This window comes from Temnothorax curvispinosus, unplaced genomic scaffold, assembly GCF_003070985.1.
Source record: "Temnothorax curvispinosus isolate PA1 unplaced genomic scaffold, ASM307098v1 QBEX01004810.1, whole genome shotgun sequence".
NCBI classification, from domain to species: Eukaryota; Metazoa; Arthropoda; class Insecta; order Hymenoptera; family Formicidae; genus Temnothorax; species Temnothorax curvispinosus.
Genome location: NW_020214590.1, coordinates 1,261 through 23,861, shown reverse-complemented (window position 1 = coordinate 23,861; position 22,601 = coordinate 1,261). Strand labels below are relative to the sequence as shown.

Sequence of the window (22,601 nt, the reverse complement as noted above, 5' to 3'; positions counted from 1 at the left end):
TATATATATATATATATATATATATATATATATATATATGTTTGTATATATGTGAAATAGATAAAACAGTTATTACATGAAAACCAACCTCTTTTGATATTCATATTTTACAATTCCATTATCTATTATAGTTTCCCCAATATTTGTGGTTTCATGTGTTACGTCTGATGTTGCACTTGTATATAATTTGGTGTCACTTCTAAAATAATACATATAAGTATGTGTGTGTGTGTGTGTATATGAAATAGATAAAATAATTATTACGTGAAAACTAACGTGCTTAGATGTTCATCTTTTACAATCTCAAAATCTATTGCAGTTCCTTCAGTATTTGTGGTTTCATGTGCTACATTTGATATTTCGTTTGTATATAGTTCGGTGTCACTTCTAAAATAATATATATATATAAAAGTATGTATGTGTGTGTATATGAAATAGGTAAAAATATTATTACGTGAAAACTAACATGCTTAGATGTTCATCTTTTACAATCCCAAAATCTATTGCAGTTCCTTCAATATTTGTGGTTTCATGTGCTGCATTTGATATTACGTTTGTATATAGTTCGGTGTCACTTCTAAAATAATATACAAATGTATATGTGTTTGTATACATGTGAAATAGATAAAACAATTATTATATGGAAACCGACCTCTCTGTGAATTCATATGCTTCATCTTCTGATGCCACGCTTGGCTCCGTTTTAATATTTTTATTATCTTTATCTTCGTCAGTATTTGTATTACTAAAAGTGCTCTTGGTATTTTTTCTAAAATATAAAAACAATATATAGTATCGTAAAACTGTGTGTGTGTGTTTTTTTATTGTGTACTCATATGAAATATACTCAGTACAGATGGCCAAGCTCCTGCTTTCAGAAATCTTCTGACATCATTGCCATATATTTTATAGATAAAATCAGATTCTTGGAAGTGCTTGCTGCAAATTGTACGACTCGTTGGTCGTAACGGGCAACCAATAATTGAACTCCACTTGGCTCTAACCTCTTCATTTTTTGGTAACCTTAAAAACAAGTTATAAAATAGTTAATTTACCTATAAACTTTCATAAAAAACAAACATTTTTACATATAGTCAATTTGAAAAATAATGTTGTTACCCTGATTAAACATTTTATAGCTAAATTAACTTTTGATGTATTTTATACGTCTAATTTAAAGAAAAATATTTATTATACAAATATTACTTCAACAACTACATTGAATTTTATTTTATAATTTTTACCAAAAAATGTGGAAAATAATAAATAAAATATTTCTTATTTTATCATGTATTATTCATATATATATATATATATATTCTACATTTATAATATAAATATACTTACCTGTGAAAGGACACGTTACTTTCTTCTCCTGCTTCGGTTTTGCAAATATAACAGTAACCAACCATTTCTATATATAGAAATATATTTGTGCATTATAATATTACACTTTCTGCAACAAGTAGGACACACGTGGACAAGTGAACCACGTCTCGATAACCATATGATCGTTTCTCCTCTTTCTTTTTCCCCAACAGTAAGTCCCACCAACTACATAATTAGACAAGGAAAATACCTATCACGATTTTTATTACCCTCTCTTACTGATGCCGGCTTCAGCCCTTAATGGATATATATTCGTAATCAGCTTATTTAATAGAGAAAATAGATGCGTTCTCTTTAGCTGGATTGTTTATTATTTTTCATCATTGTTTATAATTTTTTCGCAATTAAATGGAATCATGTATGCATTTATATACGCTACACATTCAGATGCAGAGCGAAACAAGGGTGGGCAAAAATTGAACCAAAGAAAACACAAAATATAGAGAAAACGAATCTAATACAACGTATCAATAGTCAGTAAAGTAGCGATGGATAAAATTAATTTTTAAAAACATTTTTTCACGTAACTCTTCACCGTTCCATTTGTGCCCCTGATTGATATTAACCATAAAATTAAAAAAAATGAAATTTATACAGTTAATATGCGTTATGGTTGACATATAAAATAAAACGCTTCTCTACTCTCGTTTTTTCGTTTCGAAATGAAATCATTTTAACGACCGTTTAATTATGCAAGGAGATATTTGTACCGTTTAAGGGAAATAGAATGCGGAATTTATTTAAAAGTTTGCCTATCCAGTAGATGAATAATATTATAATTGTAGTTTGCGATGCGACTCGTACGATATATTTCAAGCGCGCCCGACAGTTCTTTTTTTACTCCTCGATCGGAATTATGAAGAATATTCTCGTCTATTTCGGTACTTCCTTTCCTTTCCTTTCTTACCACTCTGCCGCTCTTCGGGCAGTTGAAAAGTGGAAGCCACGAGACTTCACGCGCACAGGATACGATTAAAATAATTTCCTTCTTGGCGACACTCGATTGGGATGGGTTAAAGATCTAATTGCTCTTGCGCATTCAAAATTGTCAATTTTGGCGTGAGTAACTATATTAAGAATAGCAACGGATGAAATGGTAATAACGGTTATGTCAGTTTGAGAAAATTTCTAGTTTCTAGAAATTTTCTAGAAATTCTAAAGCAGGTAAAAAATCACTTCCAAATTGTTCGAGGAATCCAAGTGTGGGAAGAGAGAAATTCGGGATACTCGTATGTGAAATTTTTTAAATCATAATAACTGTTGTCACATTATTAGGATACATATTGTTAATTTTTTTAATTATCTTATTTATATTTTATTTCTTCTGTAACAAGGCCTTAAAATATTGCACGTTTCAGAAAGTAAAGGATCTGGTGCGAGGTTGATTTAAATTTTTTCTATCTTTTTTCAAGAGTTATACACAATCAATCTAAATACTTTAATACAAACATTATACATAACTTAATATATTACAATTAAACGTAACTTATACGTAAATTATATATAAATTTTATTTACATATGAAATATTAAATATACATTTATATTTATGTATATATATTTAAATTGAAAACTGAGATGGGGGAAAAACTAGAAAAACAATACTTAGACCATCATTGCGCTATAAATCCCAAATGTTCCACATTTATTGTTAAAGCGCAATTTGTTATTTAATATTTCTATTTCTACATCTTTTCTACATATTTCCCTTTGTAATATCTAATGTGATACAACCGTCGGCGATATTTGATACAATAACGTAGAAAGAAATACGGAAGCGGCCGGAAGGAGGGAGGGAGAGAGAAAAAAATGAGAGAGCGAGAGCGAAGGAAGTAGGTAAGCTCTCTCCTTCGTGCACCGACGACAGACCAGCTCCAGATGCTGTCTACCGAACTAAACGCAGCAAACGCGTGTCAAGATCACGCCGGGGGTGATACTTTGGGACATCCCGCCGTGGGAAAAGACAGGAAGTGGAAACGTGTCCTGGTGCGAACCCGTAGGAATTGCCTGGACCGACTCAGAAGCGGACTCGACGATTCAAGTAGATTTAAATTGCATTTTTCGTCGCGGTGCTTGGACTAAAAATAATTACGTAATAGAGATGTACCCGTATAATATTAGGTAATATTAGATAATATCCCAGACAGCACCGTGTCCGAAATTGTGACATAAGACGTCTTTTCGACGCTTTTAGCCATCTTTTAGTAAGACATCTTTTAGACGTCTTATGTCCCACTTTTGGACAAGTGTGCTGTATGGGATGAAAGACAAAACAAGAAAATTAAAAGGTAAAAGATACCAAATTCTGCAATGATATTAAGTTAAACCACACTATATTAATTAACAATATACTAGCAATATAAAAGAATTCAGATATTAATTATATATATCTATACAGGATGTACTTCATTTTTCAAAGATAAACGTGATAATTTTGAGGCAAAGCTGTAATTTAGGATTTAGAATACACGAGCGTGTGGTGAATAAATTTAAATTAATTCAGATTTTGGCCTATAAAACCAGGCCTCGAATCGAGCCTGGCGAATCGTCGATACAATTTGATTTCCGCCCTGGGCGCTGCTAGCCCTGTTGGCCGAGAGGCTTCCGAGAGCGATAACGCGCGTACGTGTCTACGCTTCGTCACCGTTAACTAGTCTCGCTTCTCCACCCGTTTCCTTCCGTTTCCCTAATTCCGTTTCCTGACTCGTAACGCTCGGCGGGCCGGCGAGCGCGCGAATAACGATCGCCGCCGTGAACGAAACGATATATTAAAGCCCGTTCGACGCGGCGCGCGCGGGGCGCGGGAATAAATTTACACCTGTAAGTCCCGGACGATATCGCGCGATCGCCGCCGGTAACGAGCCCCGCCCGCGATCAAGCACCCGAAATGATAGAGACCGACGGGCGTTATCGCCCCTGGCCGATCTATTATGCAATTCGGCATGGCGTGCGCGCAATTTGCGCGTTCAGCTAGATTCGCCGGGCTGATTAAAGTGCGCGCGCGCGGGCGCACGATCGCGCCGCGCCGGCCACGTGCTTACCCACGTGCAGCGACGATAATTAGCCAGGAATGCAACAAAGTCGTAATGAGATCGGGTTTCTCGCGAGAGATCGCGCGGGATACGTTACTCCGGAGATGATTAATAATGCCGCTCGATATAATTAGACGCACATATCGCGCGCTAATATCTAACGGCGACGGCTTCCTGGTCAATTCGACTTGAGAGATGCGCTCTACGGTCTTACCTACGGTGTACGATCAATTTTGCCAGGAGATTTCGCGCGAGGAAAACGGATCGGAAAACAACGAGACGAATTAACGACAGCATTTTTATTTGTTGATCGCCGATCGGTCTGTTTGTCAATTTTAATCATTGATCGAATTCAAGTGATTTTACCGAGTGTTCTCGTTGAAAAATAGAAAAGTATTTGACGGGAAGAATGAGTCACGTGGATATTATCTGGACTGGTTACGAATCCGCGTTAGAAGGATTAATTGATCAAGACTGCTTGCGGGACTTTAAAAAAAAAAAAACTTAAAAGATGACCCTGCTCGTCTTTCCAAATATATAAATCTTCCTTTATAAGATAATTCTTCCATTGATGTTCTATTTTACTTGTTTTCATCGCGCTAGCAGAATTTCAAAATATCACGTGAAAATATCGCGTAAAACTGTTGCATAAAAATAAATATACAGTTTCAAAAGTAGCCCATCAAACTCGATACGCATTATAATTTACACGCTACAGTTACGAGGTGAATCATACTGTTACACCATAGAGCATAGCATATCTATCACAGAACAATAATTTTTTTTTTGCTCTTTTCCCTCCGTGCGACGATTTACGTCAAATTTATTAAATTAATAACAATCGTTCTTTCTCCGTTCGGATCACAGGTAATGAGAAGCGACCAGCCAGTCAGCCATCAGCCAGCCAGCCACAGCCAGTCGCTAGTTCAACATTCCGCTCGGCTCTAGGGTTAATACCACCGTGGAATGCAGGGGAATCGTGTTAGGAGGGGACGGGAGGACGCGCTGGACCACTCCGCGCTCCGAGGCTGTTATCTCCCGCGGGTTTAATCATCGCAGGTAAGAGAGGAGATCGTGCGCTTGCAACGTGAGGCCGCGGAGAGCGGCGCAGAAACCTGTCGGGGCCCTTCAGTCCCCCCTCGCGCGGATCCCGCGCGGCAACTTCTTTTCTTCCTCTCTATTCGGAGAGAATTTCCTCTCCTATCGACCAGGCCGTGCCGATCGCAAATGATCCCGCTGCTTCCTCCGTCTCTCCTCAGGGCCGCTTTATCGCATTTACGAACCCCCCAGAGCCCGTATGGTTGCTTCTTTACGAATAAATGAATAAAACATGTGTAAAAATCGTGGATTATTTTTATTAAAGCAACGCCCGTCGCACTTTATAAGGAATTAAAGGAGATAAAGTGCTCGAATCTCTCTCTGTTAAGTATATCTATATTAAATCTCATGTGTTTTAATTTGTTAACTTTTAATTATCCACTTTTAATTATCCATCATAGAGAGATATTTAAGGAAACGTGTAATTTTTGTAAAGACTGCGCAAATCTTCTTTCTTTTTTCTTCTTTCATGTTTTAGAAATAATTTTCGAATATAATATTTTCCTCTTGAATAATTTACTTTATTACTATGTTACCACAAGATTATACTAGTCTATAAATATTTCTATTCTCCTACAATTGTTATTGTTATATTTCCTTCAGAATCGTACAAACGTTTCTATATTCCTCTTTTCATTTAATTCGCTGGAATATAAAGCTTCTACATGAAGCAATTGCATAATTTATACATACACTTTTACACACAACAAAGATGAGAAATTCGTGACGATTTATCATAATCAAATCTACAGGCCGCGTAATAAAAAGATTTTTTTTTTACAATACAGAATTTATTGCAACGTTTATAAGCAACATTTATGCAAAATTTTTTTGAATCGAATGAACGCGTTACAATTTCCTACAAAATTACGTTCTCAGAGCGAGGCCGAAGTTCTTTCAGTCGCCCAATAAATCACGGGCGCTCTAGATCGCGGGCCTAAGGCAATAAAACGTCCCTGCATCTCTCGATATCCTTCTCTTCACCTTCCTCTGCCTCTCTCTCTCTCTTTCTCTCCCGCTCCCATCTCTTTCCACGCGCACGAAGGAAATGCTCCCTCTTTTTCTTTCTCTCTCTCTCTCTCTGTCCCGTCCATCCGTCCGTCCGTCCGACTCGGCGCGATTAGGTCGTGGGCGGAAATCAGTATAACACTAGTCGCGTCGCGACCGCGCGATGGTACGCACGTTTTCCGTCTGTTGCGTCCAAGTGTATCGCGAGGAGAAAATCTCCGGTGCTCCGGTTTTTTACGCTCGCCCCGTCTCGTCGTCGTTCATTCAATCGTCGCGGCGCGAGGAATGACAGCGTGACGGCGCGGCGTCGCGACGCTGACGACGCGTTTCCTCCCGTTTTTCTCAATTTTGTTTTCTCATTTCTTTATTCTCGCCTCCTCTCCTGTGTTGCTCTCCGTCGGAAAATCGGACGGCACGGCCGACGATCACCGGTTATCGCCGGTTCGACGCTGAAGATCGTCCCCGTAGATCCGCGACATAGTGGCGATTCGCGGGAGATTGTCACTCGGGGCTGCAGCGACGCGTCCTTCCTCCCTTCGTCCTCCTTCGCCTTCTCTTCCTCCTCGTCGGCTACGTCGCCTCGGATTACATCATGACAGACACGACACCACCGAAGGCAGCGTGAGTATGCGGCCGTTGCTGGCCAGCGCGCGGCGACGATGTTGATCTAATTCGATCGGTGCGACAAATCGCGGGCGCTCTGCTCGACGTCTGCGATACGTCTCTCTCTCTCTTTCTCTCTCGTGAGGGAAAATGTGTCGTATCCGACGTATGTCTGAAAATGTAAAACTTAATTTTTTTACCCCATTTTCGGAAACGAGGTACCTGTGTGCGACAAAAAAAGAGGAGCAGTCGATACTATATGGCTTGCGTTATTGAATGAGATTTTCGTCATGGAAACCTTCGTATTTCTGTCGCATTCTTTGAAAATTCCAACATTAACACACTGTTTTTGTTATTTTATCAAAATAGAAAATCACACAATTTTATTTATATCTTCGTTACTTTCTTTCTTCATTTTTGTAATATTTTTTTTGTGTCATTACTTCTTTCAAATACATAACGCCTCTATAATGATTTTATATTCATATCATACAGTTCGCTGGGAAAGGATTTGGAAAGTAACAATCGTTCTGCAAACTGTGCGCGAGATCGCGTCCAAGACCAAATCGTTAATCAAAATTCCAAAATTCATCGAAATATCGTTCGTGCAGTTTAACTACTGAAATATAAGGAATGTTACATTTCATTTTTTAGCGAGTATTTATTTTAATTCTATAATTATATTACACCAAATAATATGTATAATTATCATGATATATATTACGTGTTAAATTTTATCAGACTGACGCGCAATAATCGTAAATAAAACGCGTGACATCGCACGCGGATCAGACGCGTTTCCTGACCGAACTCACCGAACGACGCTCGCGAGTCGCGAGTCGCAATCGTCGCGTTCGAGGTTCGAGTCCTGCACGCGCGCGGGACATCAACGCGTGGCGCGGTTGAGAACAGGTGCGACGACGTGCTTGCGGGGCGAAACGTTGCGTCGCGTGTGCTAAACTCGTGATTCGCGTCTGCGTTCGGTTTCCGGATAAACAAAACCGGTCGATTTCCCGAAATCCGCTTCCCTTTCCCTCCCCCGAAACGCCGGGAGCTATTATCATCGCGTATCCGATCGATCCCGACGTGGCGCCGCGATGGTATATAAAACACGTGGCCGGGATCCTCGCGCTAAAGTGGAGCTATTTTTTTCGATGTTTATTGAAGATCTCGCTTGGAAATAAACCGCGTGCGCGCTGGACCGGCCGGTATACCCGTCGAAAGGCCAGAGACGACTGGCCGCTTCGTCCTTGCCGTTCGCCGTCTCGCACGATTGTACCTCGTCTGTTCTAAACTTGTGGAACACTCCAACAATTTCTCTTCGTTACACTTCCTGCGGAGTAGCTTGGAGCTGATAACTCGATCTCAACAATAAATTCTTCGGTCGAACTGAAATTAGCGCGTCCACAATAAGGAATACTGATTTAACAAAATGCGCTTAATTACATGTTTAATGTAATTTTATAATGCTGTAAGAATGCTTTATTTTATATTGATTTAATAGGGGTCTCCCTATTTTTTCTCTTTTTTTTCAAAATTTTGTATTATTAAACTATCGTTTTAACGTATATTATTATCGACATGATTAACTTTTAATGAACATCATATTTAATTATATAATTATAACTATATAGTATATCACCTAAATTTTATTTTTTTCAGTATATAGATTATATATTACATGTACATATTAAATATACAATTTATAAAATATAGATCTAAATTTTTGGTTACAAGATTGCTATCGGCAACTTTGAACTGCCTATTGAAATTGTCTAAAATATTAAATCAATTATCACTAATTGCAAGCAATTTTGCCATGTGAGCAAGAGAATAAGAAATACATGTACAATGCATAATTCGGCTGTTCAGGAAGTTTTTTAAAATTATAATTAATACTGCAAAATCTTTGTTTTTCGTAACTGCTAGGACACGGGGGAAAAAGGGGGGGTCAAACGACGTCCTCGCATCACTCAAACGCTCATTTATACATTCTCGCGTCGGCATGGTCGTGTAACGGCCTTTTGTCGCCGTCGGCGCGGACATGCCCGCCAAGTATTTAGGTTTCCCGCGTTGTGCGAGCCACGTCCTCGTGTCACGGCAGTCACGTCAATGAGTTCCTCGAAAGCACCGTCGAATCGTGCCTCCTCGCAACCGAAGATCGTAGATAAACCCGCGTATGAACGTCCCGTTTCGATCGGAGGATACTTGCCCGCTACACGGATAAAGTGTAAAAATTAAGAACCGGGACTACGTTAACGGCCGATCTCAACGGTGGTTTCCTCGATAGCGAATGAATATAATAGCGAGAATTTGTTTATCTTTTTGGAAAATTCTCCAAAAATTTCTCGATGTTTGCCGTATTCGGATTTGTTTCCACGCGAATCGCCAATTTCGAGTAAATCTATCAGAATCGTTTCGTTCATTTATTTATACAGAATTTACGTCTGCAAATTATAATGCGAATTCTGCAAGATGAAAAATATTTTTGTGAATATTGAGATTGTCGGTAATGTTTGAATTACAGTTGAATTATACGGTTACATTTGAAATACAATTCGCTAACTGAAATTTCAGAAGTGCAAGAGCGAATACAGAAACGCAAGCGTATTTATGTCTGCGGGAGCGTATTATACGTATAAATATTTTCTGAAATGCGTATCGTTATTATTTTATCACGTTATAAAATATAGTCCAATCTTTTCATCCGGCCGCGTAAGTCCCTCGGGATGAGCAAGTATTCCGAGAATTCAGGATGAATCGAGATGAATTAACGCAGAATCCTCTCACTTGAGCAGGTGGGAGTATTATTTACGAGAGCGTGGGAAAAGTAGCGAACATTCCAGATCGCACGTGGCGCAAACGATTTTCCAAGCGACCACATTGCCTCCCCTAGAAGAATTTCGCCTATCGTATCATATTGTTACCAGATTAAAACTAATATTTGTAAGTTCTTGTTCGAAACGCATTAAAAACGCATTTGATACGTTTACAGTTTACAAGAAACAACATATTTTTGGCTTTTTATACTTGACTTTTAAAATTTTACACTTTACTTTTAAGACCCCATTTTAGTTATTAAGATTCAAAGGAATATTTAATTGAATCAAGATTTTTAATTATTGAGATATTGAATTTAATGTTTAAAAAATTCAAGGAATAGAACAAAATATATAAAATTGGAGAAAGCGATTCTCGCTCGTATACACCTATATTATCCATGTCCTGTTCATTCAATTTCACATATGTAACGTCAAAAATATTAAACGTTGAATGAAACAGGACTATCTATGGTTGCTGCCGCTCGTAATGACGGATGGCCGTTGTCCACGACGAAACGTAATTCGGGTCGTCACTTTAAACTGTTTACACGCATTCCGGGGAGGGAAAGAGTCGTCTTATTAGCGTCATTAAGCGAACACGTGCGGCCGTATCAAGCGCCGGCATTCTTTCGCTTCGGCAGACGTTACTCATAAAACACTGTCGCGGATTCTCCCTCTTCCTAGCTGCAGATAAATTCGTAACTGCCTCAGTGAATCCATTACGTTGAAGCTCCGTTTACTCTGTGATTATGAATTTTTCGTTGAAACTAGAGGAGATGATGGAGATACTTCTATCGAAAAAGTAGATCGTGCTATATCGGGTAATCGTGAAATAATCGATATAATTTAATATGATATTAAATTGATATAATTGATTCACATAATACGTTTGAGACGTTTATTAAACGAATAAACGTTGCTTTTAATGATTTTAAGTTAATGATAATGAGTATTACTGGAATTATGATAAAAAGATCTTACGTAATTATTTTTTTACTTTACGTGGAATTGCAAAGAAAGATATTTTATTTCCACGAAGTCGAACGCGATCGAGAAATTCGTTTCTCGTAAAGAACGTCGCGGCGTCCGTACCTATAAGACGCAATATTGAAGAACGTATGTAAACCGGTTTAGGCCCTTATTCCCTGGAGTCAGGGCAGTTTTTTAGTTACTATTATTAGAGGCACACATGTGGCCGTGTTAAGCCATTTGTCGACGACGACGGGACAGCGGCGAGAGTACCGTTTAATAAACGATCAATCATAAATGTACATACGTTACAGACCGATATCATACGATTTTCGTTATTTCTAAAATTCAGCAATTTTATGTATTCCTGAAAAATCACAATTCCGCCGAGCGAAATTACTCCACAGAATTCCGCGACAGATTCGAAATGCGAATTTCACTATTTTTCGCTATTTTTCGTTCTATTCCCTTCTTCGAGCAAGATTGCGAACGCGAACGATCCGTTTCTCGTTGTGGTCGTGATGGCCTCTCCCCCGCACGCGGCACACGAGCGGAGCTGGGTTGCCTCACCGCGACAACGACGCTCGTGTCCGTAATCGTTTTCGAGGCGTGCAATTGGCATCCTAATCACGGAGGAGATGAGCTCGGCGGAAGATTGCATTTGCAACGAGCGAGCGGCCGGGGTCCCACGAGAGCGAGCGAGCGAGCGAGTCCCGCGAGCGGATCACGGCCGCGGGGGGATATGTCGCGTTGCATTCTGATCGCGCGATTGCGCGCACGTACGTGGACATACTTACGTGCGTGCCCGCGAGAGAAATATGACAAGCGGCGATTTGAAATGAGCGAGGAGGATCGCTGCTTCACGCGGATTCCCCCGCGCGTGTAGACGAATCATCGCGCATCGTTTCTCTAGGCCGGTATTCATATTATAATCCGATCTTATAAGATCATCCATCAAAATCTACGCGTTTAAAGCTATATGACCTCGAGACGCTCCGTACGGTCATTTTTTTGACTGGACGGAGTCTTAAGACTGTCTACGACCAAGCTTGAGACAGACGATCTTGAATAAGATCGTCCCTTCGACAAATAAGCATTTGGATGCCATTCCTCTTGTTTTTGTTTTGTACAAATCAAATATATCTATGTAGTTTATTGAGAAAAAAATGAATTTAATTCAATATAGTTTATATGTATAAATATTACTACAATAAGTAAATCTATGAAATAAAATATATAAAATTCATATTTTATAGACGTGATTTTTACATTCGAATATATATTGCTAATTGTGTGTAAGCTTCGTAGACAGTAAAGAGCGAAATTGCATTACAGATTGTTATATATTGACAAATTTATCAAATTAATTTGCAACTCAAAAGAAAGAAATAGGGGGAAGAATACGCGGAGATGACTTCTCTGTATTTCCCATTTCTTGCTTTGCTTGTGAAATCCGTGCTGATGTAACGTCAGAATACGAATTAGATTTAACGTTTCAAATAAAAGCAATTCCGAGTGTGGTCGGTAAATAAATAAAATATAAATTTCTTCGTGGATAGTCTAAAACATATGGCGGATCTCAATCAAAAAATTGAACGGTGTCTAAATTCTTAACAGACTTACGTCCCTCCAGTCTTTTCTCCTCCGTTCAGACAACGCTCGCCTTTCTGCGCGATTCGCGCAAAAAAGGACCTCCCTCCGCTCTCCCCTCGGACTTGCATTTTTATCGAATCACTGTTAGATAACGAAAAAGCACATATACTTTCGGCGGATGTGTACGCATTTATAGCCACTAAAACAGCGCGCGAGCTTATTCCGGTCGATTGACGCATGCTGAATTTAGTAAATAAGTATAACTCCGAACTTTCTTCTCTCAGATTTATTTTTAATATTGAAAGCCACGTGAATTTGTTTTGGATACGCGATATTGATTCTATAAAGCCGTGATCAGACTACGGATTAGGATTGAGATTGGATTGAAATTCAATCAATCAGAATAAAGAAAACTAACTTCAAGTTTAGTGAACTTTGCTCTAATTGGTCAAATTTTAATCCAATCTCAATCCCAATATTCCCAATCTGTAGTCTGATCTAAACAGTGACTGTAACATAATTGTAATTATGTTTATAATATAAAACGCATTTTACGTTTTTATTAATTTTTTTTGAACTGCATTGGTTCTATAAAGTGAATTTGTGAATCAAGTGTTTCGATATACTTATAATGTAAGCAACTCATTAACGAAATGTTCAAATCATGTCATTTGATATTTTGTACGCTATTATTTCGATAGCGAACAATGAAGACTTTATCTCTACGCTCACGATAATCCTCAACAATTCGCAAAAAGTACAAAAAAAAAAAAACAAACATTCATCACAGCTGTCGTAATCGCAGTTTAAGATACGTGATCGACAGCTGAAGTACATCGAGGATCGAGGTCGAATTTTAGCCACAGCGGGTTTCCGGCGTATTAATTACGGAGATTAATCTCGTCGGATAGGCGCGTGCTGATGAACGCGACTCGCAATACGCGCCGCATACGGATCGCAGACGAAATCGGCAGACTATAAAAGTTTTCTGTGCACTCGCGCCCTCCGGCACCCACACACGATCGGTACACGCATACGTGCGCGCGCGCGCACACACACACACACAATGGCAACGGCACACACGCTCGCTCGTGCGCGGAAACGAAGGCGCATAGACGGCCGGCCACGAGGCTATGACGTAGATGGATCGCGATTCAACGGCGGATGTAATTACATCGCGAACGAGCCGGAAGTGGAAACGGTCCGAGCGCTTTTGCGGCCTAAAGAGCGGCTTTATACGCTCGAATTACGCCGATCGACCGCGATCGACCCGTCGCCGGCCGCCGCCTCCTCTCCACATTACGTTTGCGACGCGTACACGCGACGGAGAGACGGCGAGAGACCATCGAGCTTCGTCGTTCTTCGCCACGCGAAAGAACGACAGCTTTCGGACTTGAAACTTTCGATCTCAGCGGAAGAGATCTCGAGAGAGAAATGACAGTTTGATTATTTTAAAGCGGTAAAAGATGACAAATTGATTGATCGCTTTATAAACCTGATTGCTGTTTTACTTTGAAAATAATCGAAACGTAGTTTTGTCCTTCTTTACCTACTCCTTGTCAAGAATAGAGTTCTTACTTCTGCCTTTTATTTATTTGTTAATTTTATTTTATATATTACGGGATTCAAAATATCTAGACAACTGTCTAATTTAATTCAAACTCTCCCGGATATCTTGAAAATACGTGCAACAAAGATTGAAATGAAATTACTCTTCTCATCTTGTTCTACAATTTAGATTAACTTTTCCTACAATTACGCACTGTATTTAATATTTCGCGAATTTGTTATGCATACATGTACCTTGTCAAACAAAAAATAAATAAAATTAATTAATTAAATTGATGAGTTGATGGTTTACAATTAAATATATAACTAAATTAATTTATCAAACGAAACGTAGATCGTCGCGATTTCTATATGCAAAGACACAAATATCACTCTACATAATGATACATAACAAGAAAGAGAAAGAGATCCGAGAGACATACATCGATGGCCGATCGCGCTTGTGAGATTATAAAAATTAAAGCCGTCTAATCAGTTTCGGTCGCGCCTGACGATGATCGCAGGTAATGCCGAGGGAATCTTGTCCCGGGTTGCTGTTGACCCTGGTGTCGGTATTCGTCGGCCTGTGCGAGTCCTCCGCCGCCGGCGGAGCCGCGACATCCGGCGCCCAGCAGCCGCAGCCGCAGCCGCAGCAGCAACCGCAGCCGCAGTCGCAGCAGCCACATCCGCTCTGCGAGCCTGGCCTGGAGTTCTGGTCCGCCGAACGCGCCTCGTGCTGGCCGTGCACCCGATGCGCCCCCGAGCTCACCCTGAGCCCGTGCGCGATTCACAAGGACGCGACATGCGGCCCGCTGTCGGCGCTCGAGCTCGACTGGTCCTTCCCGTCGTCGACGGCCAGGAAGAGGCCCTCGCGGGCCGGCGATGACGACGGGGCCGTCACCTCGAACGTGCTCCTGCGGCTCCCCGAAGAAAGGACGAAAGAAGGGTCCTTCGTGGAAGCCGGTAATCTCGTCAGCCTCGATCGCGAGGACAACGGAAGCTTAGGCGACAACAAGCCGGTCTCCGCCTCGCGGGAATCAAAAGTAATTTTGGATTTTATAGAACTTTAAATCTTTGCTCTCTCGTAATTCCAATTGCAGTTTTTGTTTTAATATTTTAATTTTAATGGGTATAAAAACTTGTAGCTGGGATCGGAAAGCAGTTATCGAGAAAAGATTTCAACTAATTTAATTCAATTTTATGGGAAACGGTATGATACGGACGTATACATTGGAGGAACTAATTTTTCGTTTCGATTAATCGTTTCGAATTGCGTTGATCAAGAATTAATTGATTTGTTAAAATCACTGAAGAAGATGACGATCCCCCGTTTGACGATTAAATAAGCGTCGAACGATCAATGTGTGTTTCGAGTCGGCGAAAGCTGGTAGCGCGCTTTCGCTCTGTTTAATATGCGGCGTATAGTCGCATTGCCGAAGTCGGTTGCACTTCGCGTCGTGTCACGAAAGTAAATGATAAAAGATAAACCTTATCGGCGTGTTAAATAATTTCTTTCGAAAGAGACAGAGTTACAGAGTGGAGTTAACGTGGTGAGGACTGAGGATTAAGGATTAACACGTCGGTTTTATGACGCAGACGGCACACGATCCTCGGGAGAGGAGAAAATCGGTCGCCGAGGACAATCTACCGTGGGACTGGCAGACCGGCGCTCTGGTCCTCGCGGTATGCGCCTGCATAGTGTTCTTCCTGGTAGCGGGATGCTCAGCTCTCGTCTACGCCAGGCAATGGCGGCGAATGAAAAGGAACTTCGAGCCAGGTAAGAGAAAATTCGAGGGAAACATATATGTAACATAACGTATGATAACTCAAGAGAATCACTCTCAGAAAAATCCAAACTCTTTTTCTTTGAATATACGGACTCTCTCGTGAGAGAGAAAGTTCCTTTTCTGCAGAATCCCGATGAATACGAGCTTCTATTGAGAATTCACTTCCAGCAATTTTAATGGGTTTGATTTTGCAATAATTTTTAATCGCGCACCCGGTGTCATTCTTTTGCCGCGTCACGTAATTCGCGTAATCGGAATAATATCATTGTCGATCGCTATGCATCCGCGATACTTCCCTCCGGAGATGGGGAAGACGGAGGATCCGTATCTCGCGAGGCAAAGGGAGCCGCACTGTCGGGATGTTGGTGGGAAAGAATACAGGTGCACGTATACACACACGCGCGGAGCGGCGAGAGACAGAGACAGAGAGAGAGAGGGGGGAGGAGAGACAAAGTCCCTTAAAATGCACGACGAGATTTTCTTCATTAGAGGGCCGATCACGGCCGTTCCTCACCTTGGATCGACCTACCGCGCCCGGATATGACGTCCCCAACGACGTCCAGCGCGCGATGCGTACCGTCACCCACGCCGTCCTCGTCATCGTTCCGCGTTCGCTACACTCCGAAATATAAGCAACAATTGTTGCTCGGATATACGTGTCGATTAACGGTAACGACCAACTGGTTCGGCTGATTCTCTGTTAGCTGTTTTCGGGATTGAAATTTCATGTAACTCGCTCATTTTTTGCGACAACGAAAACGAAATGTTTAGTTTTGTTTAAGCGAATCTATTAAAATTAAAATCAATTTTGAAAAGTGAAAAGTATCATTACACAAATGAATTTATCGCGAGATTTATGCTGGTGGTAACGGAAGCGAGAAAGAAGAGGTGGCTCGTTTCATTCATAATTTCGTTCATTCATTCATGCTTGATAGTAGAAATTGTACTATATAGAGCGAGTTATTTTCAATCTTTCCGATTTGGATCCATCCGCTTCTTGGTCGAACTTTACGTAATTTCAACTTTATGTGTGTGTGTGTGTCCAAGAAAATCTATCAAGCAATATTAAATATGATGATGTTAATGATAATATTAAAATATGAGTAAAAAATAAAAATGGCCGACTAATAAATAGTCAACATTTTGTCTAGCTTTTCTTCGCGTTATATTTTCGAATTTGCTCGAAAGAATCCGTCGCTATATATATCAATCAAAAGATGAATAAATTGATTCTTAAAACCTGATTGCGATATTTTTGCTCGTCTATTTCTTAGAAATAAAATTTTTTTTAACATGACCAAAGTCGGACGTCGTAAGTATATAGTATATTAAAAACTTGTTCGGATTAATTTCGAATTAAATGATTTCATCAAAATTCAAAAGCTCTTAGCCGACGTTGTTCGAGGGCAGAGTATAGCATCTGTTTTCGGCAGACACTACGTCATACGTGTAATCCGTATCGCGGCTCACGTAAGGAGCGAATCGCGGAATCGCGTAACGACTCTTGCAGACACTCGACGGCACGCTGCAACGTGTGTACGACGTTACTATCTGCATTTGCATAACGAGCAGTACGCAGAACTCCTCGCAGGAACCCTCCCCGTCGTCGCTTCCCCCCCTCCTACTTCTCCTCCTCCTCCTTGCCTCCCTATCTCCTTCTGCGAGTCGACGTATCGCGCCACGTATCGCGTGTACGTTTGTGGGAACCGATTCAGCCACGTTTCGTTAATGAACGCCGTATGAATGAAGCCTCTCGTCCGTCCGGCGGGTGTGCGCGCGTGTATCGCCTTTTAAATCTACACTTTCGGCGAAACGCACGCCGCGCGTCGCAACGCTGTCGACGCGAAATATACACTTGCGGATAAATCGTACGTTGTTTCAGATTAATCTTGTAATATACGGAAGATTGTGATATTGTTAGCAAAGATTTATTTCTAGAAACCGGATCTATAAATTCATCGACCAATTCGGGGCCTGTTAGATGCTACATTCATCTTCGCCCTCTCTGTTGTTAATAAATTTGAACGTCACGCCTTAAAGAAATCTCGTTGGAGCGCATTTGAAATTAAACAGAGCCTAAGAGCTCATTATCTATCTACGAGTATTAATTTGCGCGAGAGACTGGTTATATTTAAAGTAAAATAATGCGACAGCTAAGAGCACGAGATGATATGAAATATGAGAGCGTCTCGGGATTACAACGCGATTCGGAAATTGTGGATAAAATTCGCCCTTTGGGCGAGAAACGAAAGAAAACGGAATTACGAGAAGCAATAAAATTATTACAATAGAAATCGTGATTTTACAGGACGAATTTCGAATAATATCCTCGTTTCGCGTTTCAGAGAGACGTCCTCGTATAAATATAACATTTCGAGGCTACCTCGAGCGTGTTGCACGCGAAATCCGTTGAATTTTATTGCAATTGCATTCCCATTAATATTTATTGCTCGCGAATTATGTACATAGCTAATTAATACTAATTATACACACGGTATAATCGCGCGCGCGCGCGCGCGCGCGCGCGATTTATATACCGTACTAACTTGATACCCATGCTTCGCTACGGGTATGTAACTACTTTAAATAAAAAATCAAGTCGATATCTCATCGGGCCTAAGAGACATTGAGAAATCCGTGAAAACATAATTTACCCCTTTTCACTTCCTTAGGGGTCAAATTTCTAAAAATTCCTTCTTAGTGGGTGTGCTTATTACGCCATGGAAAGAATATACTCCCCGAATTTCATTTTTACTAAGTTTAGGAGCTTTGTAAGGTTTGGGCTGAGCGTTAATGAGTCAGTCAGTCAGTCAGGACATTTGTTTATATACATATAATGTTAATAAAAGCGGTTGCTGTTAACGTTGCTGCATTCTACCTGTAACTGTAACTTTGATCGCACTTTGTAGCATATATCATGGCATTATTACCGGAAGCCCGTATTATCAAAGCGGGTCGCGATCCCTATCATTCTCGTCAAACAACGGGAGAGCATTATTATATATTTTTTTGCTACATTTTGTCCATTTTTCGCGAAGTATTTATCGAAGTGCTTCAAGTTCCAATAATTATATTATGATCAGATTAAATGAATTAATGAATATAATCAAACGGAGATAGGAGAAACTTTACCTTGAAAAAGAAAGGACCGTAATGCGAACAGTTTTCCAATTATGACCGATTAGAAGTATATTGGTCTTGAATGTTACAAATGCATGTAAGATCTTATTTTTACAAATATATATACGTACATATGTATTATTTTAGAATTTTATTTGAATAAACGTAAGAGATATATAATGAAGTGTAAGATGTAATTTCGAAAAGATTATGTAAGCATTGCGTTCCAAAGTTTTGAAAAAACAATATTTATTTTATTTCTTCAACATTCCGCATATTATATTAATATGCGAAGTTTTCGATCTATTTTATTACATATGTTGAAGAGAAGAAGAGAAAAACGGCCTTATTTTGCGTCCACGCTTTTATAAAATGAACATGATTGGTAACCGTGAAACGGACGCTCGGTATGCGTGTGTAATCGGTACCGTTTGATTGCGGCTGACGGTCGGCCCACCCGGTGATTCTGATTAGAATGAGCGGTCGGAGGGACGAGAGGGTCGCGGACTTATGGGGATACTGCTCGAGCCGGGAACCATTAGGGGAACCGAACGTACACACCATGGGCCTCCGGAGAAAATCGAGCCGCATTCCACAGACGTCCTCGATGCATTTCACGTCGACTGTACTCGTCGATGCAATAGTGTATGCGTTGCCAAATGCATTTTTACGATGTCATCTCAAGAGATTTTGTTCGGATTTTATTCGCCTAATTTGCACATGTGTATATTAATCCAGACGTTATACCGCAACATAGATAAATAGTTAAAATATATAATTAATATATTAATAGAGAAATATTTTCTAATTGATATATTTAGTAGATAATAAAGAAGATCTCTGATGTAAAAAAATTCAAGTTTCAGGCTGCAGAGAGAGAGAGAGAGAGAGAGAGAGAGAGAGAGTGATAACATTTATATAATTTTTGTTATTTGAAGAATTTATAATTTGCATCTCGAACAATTCTTTACAAAATTGTTATGATTTTAAAAGAAAAATTTAATTATTTTCTCTAGGTCAATAATTTTATTTGCATAATAGATACATTTTGCGTGTAATTATATCGAAACTTATTATTAGTTAATTTTAGTTTTAAACCTTTGTGCCCTGAAGATAATGATACTTTCAAAATTATAATTTATAGTTTTTATAATTGTAAAATCTAATTCTGATTTTAAGTAAAATTTTTAACGCGTTTAGTACAACAGTTTATATACTTAAAAAATCGTAAAAGTATACATATGTAGATTAAAATCTCTTGCGTTTGTATTAAATTTACACATAAGTAATAAATTTAATTTTTTAATAGTTTTTATTTAGGCCACTTTCATAATTACTGTCACGTTTGATGAAGTTATGAGATCACTGACTGATGAATCGCAATTTTGTTGCAGCGGGTCTCGAGGAGATCTCGGCCAGGTTGAACCTGATGGTGAAGGCGGAGCTGGCCGAGCTGGTCGCAGGGGCACCGATGAGCCCAGGTGATCCCGAAACCAGATGTCAGTATCTCGAGAAGCTTTTAGGTAAGCACGGTCAGAATTTTAAGACTCCCGTTCGTAGCTATAAATCCTCGCGACGACGACCACTTGACGTTACCACCTATGAGCGTTGGTCATCGCTTTACTCTGAGAAGCTGATATACGTCTAGATAGAGGTCGAATACTCGACAACGCTTAGCGATAAAGATACCACACCCTTGCAACCAAGTATTTTAATTACTCCCAAACATCGAAAATGATACGTAATCGGTTGTCATACTTACAAAACTAAAGATGCACGTTTATTTTAAAATGTTTCAGCTATTTCAAACAAATAAATATCGCTATTTTATATTTAAAAAATTTCGCATTGCATTGGAGAGCAAATTTTTGAGTTCTCATTTAACAAAGAATTTTACTCTCTCGCAAATCAAACACCACACGTATAAATTGACTTACTATCAAATATTTCAAAATTTTTATTTTAATATAACTTGAAACATTTGAATATTTCAAACTCGTCTGTTTTACTTGCCAGAATTACGCCGAATTGCGTGAGAAATAATTTAAAATATCGGCGGGGGCGCGTCGCTCGACGTCGGCGAGAGCGCGGGGGTGAAGTCGGGGCGTAAAATTCGGGCCTGCCAGGCCTGCGTCGTTACGTTACTACGCGTCGCGTTTTGCAATCAGCACTTTCATTGCGCGCGGCTGTGTAAGATGTAGTTGCGTGCACGTTCGCAATGATCATTTCGTGTGCCGAAAGGAAGAAGGGGCGAGGGAGGGACCGGACGACAAATGGACGGGTACGATCTCGCGAAGCAGCGCGGGGGAGGGGGAGGGAGGGGACGGCTGGCGATATCAAGCGCACAATAAATTCGCTTAACTCGCACCGCACTTGAATGAGCTTCACACGCGCGCGCGCGCTTCACACGGGATGACCGTGAAGTACCGTCCACGCCTCGGCACGCCGGTACTCTCTGTTTCTCTCTTTTTTTCTTTCGGAGTATACGCCGCTTAAATATTAGGCGCGCGAATCGATCTGTTCGAGATACTCGGAAATGTCGATCAACTTTAATTAATTGAAATTTTAGATTGGCGCGATTAAATTCGGGGATAAACGGGGATAATCGGTCGTGCCTACAATGTAGCGAGTGGGCGCGACGTTCGGGACGTATCTTCCGGTATACGAAGGTTTCCATGCGCGCCGGATTATATGCGGGAGGTGGCGGGCAAAGGGCGAGAGGTTCCGCGTTGACACACATACTCGGCACGTGGCTCATTATCGAGCTTTCATTCAGCGCATTGTTCCTTTACGCGTTCGTTTCCGCTACGATACGCGATATTTGCATAATACGTAATATCGCACGTTCCGCATTTTTGTCGCGAGGGGAGGGGGGACAAGGAGGACCGGGGGTCTCGAATACAGAGAGAAGGATAGGCGAGCACGCATGCGATAATTATTTATATCTTCATTAATATGGATCTCTTTTTAATCTTGCTGTTATCGCCTTTTGAGTTTATTAATTCTGATGACTTGCAGGATTATTTATTATACATCTTATACACAGAAAAAAAGAAGTGTAAATCAAAACTTATATACTCAAATTAATGCGTTTATTGCGTTCGTACATACGCAACAATCTATAATCTTCTTATAAGAATCTCAACGTTTTATCTCAACTTTTTTTCTTGGTTGAAACTATATAAAGTTACCATTTAACTAAGTTTTTTTCACTTAACGCAATTTAATCTCATTTCAAGCTTTCCACGTTGAAACTAAAAATATTTTAAAATCAAGAATTATATTCTTTTTTCCTGTGTAAACATCTTTTTTTCCCTCGATTGGGAAATAGACATTCTCAATCGCGCAATCTTAATTTCACTCTTAAATAAATTGAAGCTTTAATTTTCTTTTTAACAAAAACCGAAGAGTCTTTCCTAAGCCGCGACATGCAAAATTAAACGCTCGGGCGCGTCTCATAAAACTGAAAATGCGCGTTAGGCTTTGTGTCTTGATGAATTAACCTTTTACCGGAATTTCCGAGACGCGTTAAGTTCCGACCTTCGGGCTTCGGCGAAACCGACGCGGACGCCGCGCTCTTCCATAATATCCGCCGCATCCGCGCGCGCGTGATAAATCGCATCTCTCGGCCGC

At 40.2% G+C, this 22,601-nt stretch overlaps 2 protein-coding genes across 3 annotated transcripts in view; one reads left to right on the top strand and one right to left on the bottom strand.

Moving 5' to 3' along the window:
• The window catches only part of LOC112454152, a 2,869-nt gene extending 1,457 nt beyond the window's left edge, over positions 1-1,412 (bottom strand). Inside the window, exons 1-6 of the mRNA XM_025015388.1 lie at positions 1,348-1,412; positions 1,005-1,023; positions 653-885; positions 467-577; positions 277-387; positions 89-199 (exon numbers count right to left, since the gene is read on the bottom strand). Of these exons, the coding sequence (XP_024871156.1) occupies positions 89-199; positions 277-387; positions 467-577; positions 653-885; positions 1,005-1,023; positions 1,348-1,412 (650 nt within the window). The remainder of the gene's footprint in view (positions 1-88; positions 200-276; positions 388-466; positions 578-652; positions 886-1,004; positions 1,024-1,347) is intronic.
• A 3,977-nt stretch (positions 1,413-5,389) lies between these two features.
• Positions 5,390-20,893, top strand: LOC112454148 (tumor necrosis factor receptor superfamily member wengen). Of its 2 annotated transcripts, none has more exons than XM_025015382.1 (4): positions 5,390-5,479; positions 14,586-15,104; positions 15,658-15,838; positions 20,363-20,893. In XM_025015382.1, exons 2-4 carry the CDS (start codon positions 14,589-14,591, stop codon positions 20,614-20,616), a joined length of 951 nt encoding a protein of 316 aa, XP_024871150.1. In that variant the 5' UTR covers positions 5,390-5,479; positions 14,586-14,588; the 3' UTR covers positions 20,617-20,893. The 2 variants fall into 2 exon arrangements, with proteins under 2 accessions (XP_024871150.1, XP_024871149.1); XM_025015381.1 differs by lacking the exon at positions 5,390-5,479 and adding an exon at positions 6,060-7,147 and having other exon boundaries at positions 20,363-20,892.
• The last annotated feature ends 1,708 nt before the right edge of the window (positions 20,894-22,601 follow it).

What these genes read in the sequence shown, in the direction of transcription:
- LOC112454148 (XM_025015382.1), top strand. Translation starts at nt 14,589, where the DNA reads ATGCCGAGGGAATCTTGTCCCGGGTTGCTGTTGACCCTGGTGTCGGTA. An exon ending in CCGCCTCGCGGGAATCAAAA is followed by an intron (nt 15,105 to 15,657) that starts GTAATTTTGGAT and finishes TTTATGACGCAG; the next exon opens with ACGGCACACGATCCTCGGGA. An exon ending in GAAAAGGAACTTCGAGCCAG is followed by an intron (nt 15,839 to 20,362) that starts GTAAGAGAAAAT and finishes ATTTTGTTGCAG; the next exon opens with CGGGTCTCGAGGAGATCTCG.